Source organism: Uranotaenia lowii, chromosome 3, assembly GCF_029784155.1.
Source record: "Uranotaenia lowii strain MFRU-FL chromosome 3, ASM2978415v1, whole genome shotgun sequence".
Taxonomy (NCBI): domain Eukaryota; kingdom Metazoa; phylum Arthropoda; class Insecta; order Diptera; family Culicidae; genus Uranotaenia; species Uranotaenia lowii.
The window spans coordinates 153,296,179-153,305,366 of NC_073693.1; the positions used below are offsets into that span (position 1 = coordinate 153,296,179).

A 9,188-nucleotide genomic window follows, 5' to 3' on the forward strand; every position below is an offset into this window, starting at 1 on the left:
AGGTGGATCATATGTGCTCCATTGGGAAGATAACAACACATAGTGTGCAAATGAAAAACAGGAAATAATTGCAAAAAAACGTGGAATTTCATCACTTTATTGATCACAAACTAACATGATCCTATTTGATAAAAATCTTCTTTGGTGTACGCATCCCTCGAAAATCTATTTATTGAATATTTGAAATTTTCATTCTTGCCTTGAACAATGGCCGCCATGACACTTTTCGCAAGAAAAACAAAACATGCCGTTTTTCGAGAAAATCACGAACTTTTACAAATTTTTGGAGACATGTAGTCATTTAAGAAGATGAAATAACTATCCTGAAGCGATTTTTTTTGTTGACGAAAGGATATTCATGAGTATTGATTAGAAGCTTCAAAAGAAGAAAAGTACGTTTTGTTCCCAGTGTATCACCAGTGATCCACTTTACTTACACAAAAATTTATATGTTTTAGTTAAAATCTAAGTAAACCATCAATTGATTCTGCTTGCATATGCAATCTTCTGCACGGCAGTATTTTTATTTGAGGGAAATTATAAAAACTTGTCAAGTTATTGAACAACAAATGACGACTTGATTTAAATTCGAAAATAATCCGACTTTTTTGTAGCTTTTGATCTGCCAAGCAAAACCTAGCGAACCGAATTTCTTCAAATTTGGTGCAATGTTTCTTCACTCATATCTACACATTCGGTGAAAAAATGATGTTGATCCAAAGCGCCCAGTTCAAGTGCGAGCTGTGCAAAGTTGTGGATCACTTGTGCTACCATGGGAAGGAAAGGGTTAATGTCGCACCAATCAGCGAAGAGGTTAAATTGACACTGCAGAAAATTTATGTCGTCGTGGTCGTTTATGGTGTAGAATAGTTTTAGGTCATCGGCATAGCAAAGTTTGGGGACGTCGAGGAGTGACAACACGTCGTTGAAATTAATTAGGAAAATGATCGGTCCTAGATGGCTACCTTGAGGAACACCAGAGGTGGCTGGGAACTGCCTGGAAAAAGTGTCACCCGTTCGAACAATCAATTTACGACCGGTTGAGTAACTGCGGAACCAACCCAGTAGCGTACCACAGAATCCTAAGCGTTCGAGTTTTCCGATGGCAATCTCATGGTTCACCTTGTCGAATGCAGCGGACAGATCAGTATAGATTGCATCAGTTTGAGATTTGGCAGCAAAACTTTCATGCACAACAGAAGTGAACGTTAGCAAGTTACTTGTTGTAGAGCGCTTGGGCATGAATCCGTGCTGATCATTGGAGATGTAATTTTTGCAGGACGTCCAAGACCACCAATTCAAATAGTTTGGCAATAGAACATAAAGCAGAGATTCCACGGTAATTGTTAATATCTCTCCTATCTTCTTTTTTATGAACCGGGAACATGTAATAAAGCTTCCTTCCATAGTAGAGGGAAGATGGCTCTATCAAGCGAAGCTTGAAAAATGAGCCGAATAGGGGTCAGCAGGGGTCAACAGGTATGAAACTTTTCAAAAAAGCAGCTGGTATCCCGTCCGGGCTCGTAAGAAAGGAATTCTTGAGCTTCGCTGCTGCTGTTGCCGCCGAAATTTCAACACCACCGTTCCGTTAGCGATAATGTTTTTATTATGCTTTAAAGCTAGAAATATGGTTTTCTATTAGGATACAATTTCAAAAGGGAAGCAATTATTACTTACAATATCAGTGGCGACTCGTATACTCGGCGCACAACAATCTAATTTTAGATATCAACGTGGTTGTTACTCTGGTAGAGCAAATCTAGAGTTAGGAATGATGTTTTAAATAAGGTACAAATCATATTTATCTGATGGTAACTTACGATTCGTCTTGCGACTACAATATTGGCAAATAAAACAAGTGAACGAGGTGATATTGCCAACGTAACCTAACCTATAGAATTAGACAAGATTTTAGGCAAAGTTCACAAATTAGCTGGTTTTTTCCACTTACGATGGTTTTCGATATCTTTGACTTCTCAAGTCCAATCGTTACCACAGGCAATTCACGAGTTTCAAAAAAACTAAACTATAATTGTAGCGAGTAATCACTCCGGCTTATACCACGTTGATTATAATAAAGCGATTTCGATCTCCACCAATCTGACAAACTATAGACACTATAATTTCATATAGTCTGGCAAAGAGAATGACGGGAGCCAATCGAACTGTCATTCGCGGGAGCCAATCGAGGAAACTTTCTAAATATTGGAAAATCATGGTTGAAGTATTGTGATTCACAAGGCTTTTCTGGAATTTTGATAACATAAACTAAAATTATTTAGCTTAATTTTCACTATTTTTTCACCTATAGATCATAATATATTTTTCAAAAGCGATTTCGAGTTGAAGTGACAAAAAAAGCATGTTATTTACGAATTTGAGAAACTATTTTTTATTTTGAAACTGAAGAGAGTTATGAAGAGCTTGAACATTATCGTAGAATGCTCGATTGGCTCCGCACCAATGACAGTTCGATTGGCTCCCGTCATTCTCTTTGCCAGACTATATGAAATTAAAGTGTCTATATGACAAACTACTTTTTCGCTTCTCTTCCTATCTTCTACTTCCGCTATTTATTCTTCTCTCTTTTTACCTCCTACACGCTTAGCTTCTAACACTTTATCGATGATTAAATCCGTGGCAACATCCTCCGCCCCGTAAAGATGCTCCGGATCAGCAGCTTTACCCGATTCTCTCACGTCCACGATTGCCAGCTTCGCCACCGGTCTTTTCATGATTCCCATGTTTCCAGTTTGAACATAGGCCTGACGCGTTCTTCCATCTTTCCCTGGAACTGTACGTACAACCTTGCCACGGATCCAACGGTTACGAATACCATCATCAGCTATGAATACCAGGTCACCGATTACTATAGGCTTCACGTCATCGTACCATTTCGTCCTTCGATTGAGTGTTGGGAGATATTCTTTCACCCATCTTTGCCAGAACGTATCTAGCAGCTTCTGACACTGATTCCACCCGCTGGTCAATGCTTCTCGTTCGCTGGTTGGACGCTTTTCTGGTTGTTTAGCACCATGGGAATTAAGCAGCAAAAAATGGTTGAGTGTCAAAGATTCCTGGTCAGCTGTTTCCAAGGGGAGGTGTGTCAACGGCCTGGAGTTGACGATGGATTCCGCTTCACAAAGAACAGTGACAAAGACTTCGTCTGTCGGAGAACGAGATTCATGTAAAGCATTCATTGCCACCTTCACCGTGCGCACCATCCTCTCCCACGCACCGCCCATGTGCGGAGAGGAAGGGGGATTGAAGAGCCATTCGGTTTCCGCGTTCGTGAACGTCGAAGCTAACCCTTCATTCAGCATCTTTATTTCGTTCCGGAGCTCGCGACTCGCGCCGACAAAGTTCGTGCCATTGTCACTGAACACCTTCAGTGGGGGTCCACGGCGTGCGATGAATCGGCGTATAGCAAGCTTACAGGCTTCAGTTGACAATGACGTGACCGCTTCCAGGTGCACCGCTCTCACCACCAGGCAGGTGAATAAGGCCACCCACCTCTTGACGTTGGATCGCCCAATCTTGATCGAATATGGACCGAAGTAATCGATGCCTACTACGGAAAACGGCCTTCCTCCCGGTGTCACTCGTTCTTCCGGAAGAGGCGCCATTCGTGGCGCCTCCGGTTTTGCCTTGTACACCTTACACCAACAGCATCCTTTCGCCACCCGACGTACAACGGCTCTGAGTTCGGAAATGTAGAACTTTTGCCGCAACTCGTTCACAACGGTCTCACCGTAACTATGCGCATATTTTCTGTGATACCAATCTACTAGCAACTCCGTCACACGATGACCTTTGGGCAAAATGATAGGGTACTTGGCATCATACGCAGCAAACGGCGAATACTCGGTTCTGCTCTGCATTCTTATAATTCCCGTTTCGTCTACAAACGGCGACAGCTTACGAAGAGGACTGGTTTTCTCCAGTTTGCAGCTTAAGTTTTTGGGATCCGACTTGAGTTTTTCCAATATGATGATTTCATCCGGGTACGCCTCACTTTGAGCAAGACGCCATAGAGCTCTTTCAGCGTACTCGAAGTCAATCTGTCTCAGTTCGCCTACCGTAGTTGCTTTTTTCACCTGGCCAGTTTTTCTAACGTGATTCCTCCAACTGAACATGAACGACACGGTTCGCAAAAGACGTTCCCACTTGGAAAACTTTCCTAAATCGTACAGCTGGTCCTTCACTTCTCGATGCACATGTATCGGTCGCAGTTCCTCGACGATCTCAACTGGCTTAACCACCTTCTGTGGCCATTCCGCTTCAGCAAGGTACAGGAACTCTGGCCCGATGAACCATCTGCTATCCGATTTCAAACAGGGACCTTTTCCCACATTTTGTCGCCTCGTCCGCTACGTTTTCTTTGGTAGGGACCCAGCGCCACTCATCAACGTTGGTCAGTTCTTGGATTTCACCCACTCGAAACGCCACGTACGGCCGGTACTTCATGGCATCCGACTTGATCCATGACAATACCGTGCTGGAATCGCTCCAGAAGAACTTTTTCTTGATTGGAATAGAGTGTCCTTGGGCAATTGATTTTGACATTCGGCTACCGATTACTGCTGCTTCTAGCTCTAAGCGGGGCATTGATAACGGCTTCAATGGAGCCACTCTGGCTTTGGAAGACACTAAAATACATCGAGGCTGTCCACAGTCAACTATCCGGAAGTATGCCACAGCTGAATATGCGTTCTCTCCTGCATCAACAAATACGTGCATTTGCAACGTTTGATAACTATCTTTCGCATAATGGGGAAAGTAGCAACGTGGGATTCTCTCTACATCCATCTCTCGGAACACATCTAACCATCTCGTCCATAGTGATTCGATCTCCGGTGGAACTGGATCATCCCAGCCCACAGAGTTTCTCCACAACGTTTGGATCAACACCTTGGCCTGTATCAACAAATGCGCAAGTAAGCCTAAAGGGTCAAACAGACTCATGACGAATTTCAATATCATTCTTTTCGAAAGAATTAATTTTCCGGCAATCAATTGTTGCAAATCATCCCGTAGCAGAACTCTGTAGCCGAACTGATCGCTGTCTGGGTACCAAGTCATACCAAGTACGCGTTCGCTTTGGTACACTGTATTGTCGCTAAATTGCTTCGGTTCCGTAACACATTCTTGTCCGAGTTGAGAGAGAACTTGACTCGAATTCGATAGAAAATTCCTTAACTCCATACCTGCTGACGAGTGTATCATACGAACCGTTTGGGTAAGTTCAACGACTTCTTCCAGGGTGTCCCTGCTATCCGCATAGTCGTCCACATAGTGGCCCTCGATTATGGCCTCGACTGCTTCTGGATACTGCTCCTCCCATCGTTTAGCGTTCCAATTCTTTATGTGCTGTGCCGAGCAGGGTGAGCACGTAGCACCGAACGTGGCCACGTCCATCACGTACACTTCCGGTTGCGAATTCGGTTCCTCGGACCACAAAAATCTCTGCGCTTGCTGATCTTCCCGTCGAATTTTCACCTGGTGGTACATTTCTCGAATGTCCCCAGTAACGCACACTTGTCTTTGCCGGAAACGGTACAAAACAGTCGGCAACGCAGTTAACATGTCCGGACCTTTCAGGAGCATATCATTCAGACAAACGTTTCCGGATTTCGCTGCCGCATCCCAGACGATGCGTAGTTTCCCAGGCTTCTTTGGGTTGGTGACCACGCTAATCGGAAGATACCATGTTCTGTAGGGGTCTGACTCATTTAACTCCTGTTCGCTAGCTTTATGAGCGTACCCTTTGGCCAGGTAGTCTTGTATCTGCTTATTCACCTTCACACGTAACTCGGGATCCTTACCCAATTTTCGCTGTAGGCATTGATTCCGCCTTTCTGCCATACTACGGCTCGGGGGAAAGCTAAACTTATCGTAGCGCCAGAGTAGGCCCGTTTCGTAATGCCCGTCTTCACGAAAACGAGTGGTTCTGTTCAAAATATCCACCGCCCGTCGATCGTTTCCTGATTGCGCGACTGGGGTCGCCGAGATGCCCAGGCGTTCAACAGCGAAAAATCCTTTCACGAGATCGTGCAAATTGGGCTGATTTTTATCCTCTGGACACTCAGAGATGTGCAAAGACGGAGAAACCTTCAGTACTTATGAACACTTGCTGGAACCACTAACGTTGCCACAAATCGTCCATCCTATTCTGGATTTCAACGCCACCGGCTCGTGTGCTTGACCTTCACGTCTGTTTACTGGAACTGCAGCCTTGAAATTGTCCAGTCCAATCAATATTTTCGGGATTGCGTCCTGGTAACTGTCCACTGGCAGTTTTCCCAAATAGGGATATCGTCGAGCCAAATAATCATAGCAAAGCGATTGCACCGGAAGGTCGAGTTTTTCAACCGTGCGTACGCCTTGAAGTGGTACACGCTTTTCACTGCGCAATCCAGAAATCTCGAGATTCACCTTTTTTGAGCTGTTTTCACGTCGAGTCACGTTCGCTGTCCAGATCATACAGAGCGGAAGGTGAACACCATTAACACCCAGCTGATCCGCCACGGATTGTTCCAAAAGCGTTGTCGACGAACCATCGTCGAGGAAGGCGAATGTATGCAGTTTGGCTGTTCCGTTGTACAAAATAACCGGCACAATTCGAAATAATGTAGCCGATTTCATCTGCTGATGAAATGCAATCGTCGCTGAAGAGCTCTCCTTCGGTTGACCTGGGTGTAGTAGGGTATGGTGTTCCTGATCGCAACCAGCGATCTCACACCTGCGCTTCGATTTGCAAATCCACTTCCCATGTGGAATCAGGCACTTGTGGCACAACTTGTGCTCAGACACTAGCTTCCAACGATCGGGGACTGTTAACGATTTATAGTCCAGGCAGTCTCGAATTCGATGCGTAGTACTACGGCAGACAAAACACGGTTTTGATTCGTTCTGCAGCCGAGGTTGTTCCTTTTTGGTGAAACGATCACTACGTGCCTCCTGTGGTTGAACATGAGTGTGAATGAAGGCCGTGTCTCGATCTTTCTTTTCCGGTTTCGTTGATCTATTCGATGGAGCTTCATACGTGAACGTAACATCGTTGGCAGCTGAGACAAGAACCGAAATGTAGTCGCAAAAAACTTCCAAGTCCACTTTGTCCATTCTTCTCATGTGCAAAGACCAGTCAAGACGATAATTTGCTGGAAGTTTTTGCACAAGCTCGTGCATCAGGCTGGGGTTGGTCAGATGTGACCGTAGATTCGCAGACCTCATATGGCCCACCAGGTTCTGAACCGCAACACCAAAATTGATGAGTGTCTCAAGCCGGTCGGGTTTAGGTGCGGGCGTGCTTCTGACTTTCTGCAGCAAAGCTTGTACTAGTCGTTCCGGGTTTCCAAATAAATTCTCCAACATTGACATCACCAGTGGAACCGACGCAGGTTCGTATAAATTACTCCGAACCGCGTCGAGTGCGCTTCCCTTGAGCGACTTCTGCAATCGCAGCAGATTCTCCGAATCCGAAAAGCCACAAACACTGGTTGAGTTCCGATAGCTGGAAATAAACTGTGACCAATCCTCGGGATTGCCATTGAAAACTGGTAACTCCTTATAGCCCACTTGCCTGGCCGCTAGCTGACGTTGGAATCGATTCCAGTTCCCGTCGTGTTCTCTTGCTCCTTGGTCGTAATTCGTCGGATGCTGATATCTCGGTTGATATTCCATCGGTTGATTGTGAGCCATCGACGTAATCGGATGGGCAACAGGGAATGGCACGGCATTCACTGGCGGGGGCACTGGTTCCCATTGTTGATTGTAGCCGGCGGGAATGTTCGGTTGTTTGACTTTGGTCCCAATGGTTGGCAAACTCGAAACTATCGGAGCTCCCGTACAATATGACACCATGGGAAAAGCCGGGTAATTGTTTCCCGTTACAATTGGTTGGTGGAGTGTGGATGTCATTTGTGGGACAAAAGAATTTGGTGGCAAAAACTGTAAATATGCAGGGAACTGCAAAGCTTCGGCACTACCGGGGTTCACTTGCGTCGTCGGCAACATACCTGGCCTATTCTTCTTCATTGCTCCAGTGTAGACGGCGTTGTTCGTTGAAGTGACTGCTGGCAGCTGGGTCCCAGCTTGTTTACCAATACCTGCATTGATGCCAGATGGTGCTTGGGTTGTTTCTGCCACTGCCGTACCCATCTGCAGAACCGGATTTTGGTATAACCACTGCTGTACCTTACTGTCGGTGCTTTTCAAACTTCTCCTACTCCGAACACTCACATCGCCGTCTTCAGCTAAAGCTTCTTGTGCCAGCAAAGCGTATTTTTTGGCGACGTTATTTAGCTGCACTTTTTCCTTTTCGTCCAGAATTTGCATTTGCACGTCCTTTTCCTCGTCCAACTTTCTCATCCGAAGAGTGAGTCGTGAAGCTGATGACATCCCGGACTTGCTTGAACGAGATGACGTTCCTTTTTTAGCTGCAGCGCTACAATCCGCGCATGTCCATGGATGATCTTTGATTGACGAATCCACTCCGACACACGAAAAATGGCCCCACCTGGAACACACATCACAGGCCACCATGGTCTGCTCGTCGTCAGGTTTTGAGCACATCATGCAGTTATGATGCGTCTCATCATTTCCATCAACGTTTGCGATTCGGTTGCAGGACATTTTGCTCCTCCCGAATCCGGATGTTGATATTCTTTAAAGTTTGTTGCCGCCGAAATTTCAACACCACCGTTCCGTTAGCGATAATGTTTTTATTATGCTTTAAAGCTAGAAATATGGTTTTCTATTAGGATACAATTTCAAAAGGGAAGCAATTATTACTTACAATATCAGTGGCGACTCGTATACTCGGCGCACAACAATCTAATTTTAGATATCAACGTGGTTGTTACTCTGGTAGAGCAAATCTAGAGTTAGGAATGATGTTTTAAATAAGGTACAAATCATATTTATCTGATGGTAACTTACGATTCGTCTTGCGACTACAATATTGGCAAATAAAGCAAGTGAACGAGGTGATATTGCCAACGTAACCTAACCTATAGAATTAGACAAGATTTTAGGCAAAGTTCACAAATTAGCTGGTTTTTTCCACTTACGATGGTTTTCGATATCTTTGACTTCTCAAGTCCAATCGTTACCACAGGCAATTCACGAGTTTCAAAAACACTAAACTATAATTGTAGCGAGTAATCACTCCGGCTTATACCACGTTG

At 44.9% G+C, this 9,188-nt stretch overlaps 1 protein-coding gene across 1 annotated transcript; it reads right to left on the minus strand.

The window, feature by feature from the left end:
• Positions 1-2,573: 2,573 nt before the first annotated feature.
• Positions 2,574-8,634, minus strand: LOC129752745 (uncharacterized). Its single transcript, XM_055748514.1, has 3 exons — positions 6,148-8,634; positions 4,353-6,084; positions 2,574-4,279 (listed from the first exon to the last, which is right to left on the minus strand). The coding sequence occupies exons 1-3, from the start codon at positions 8,632-8,634 to the stop codon at positions 2,574-2,576; spliced, it is 5,925 nt and encodes a 1,974-aa protein (XP_055604489.1).
• Positions 8,635-9,188: the final 554 nt, after the last annotated feature.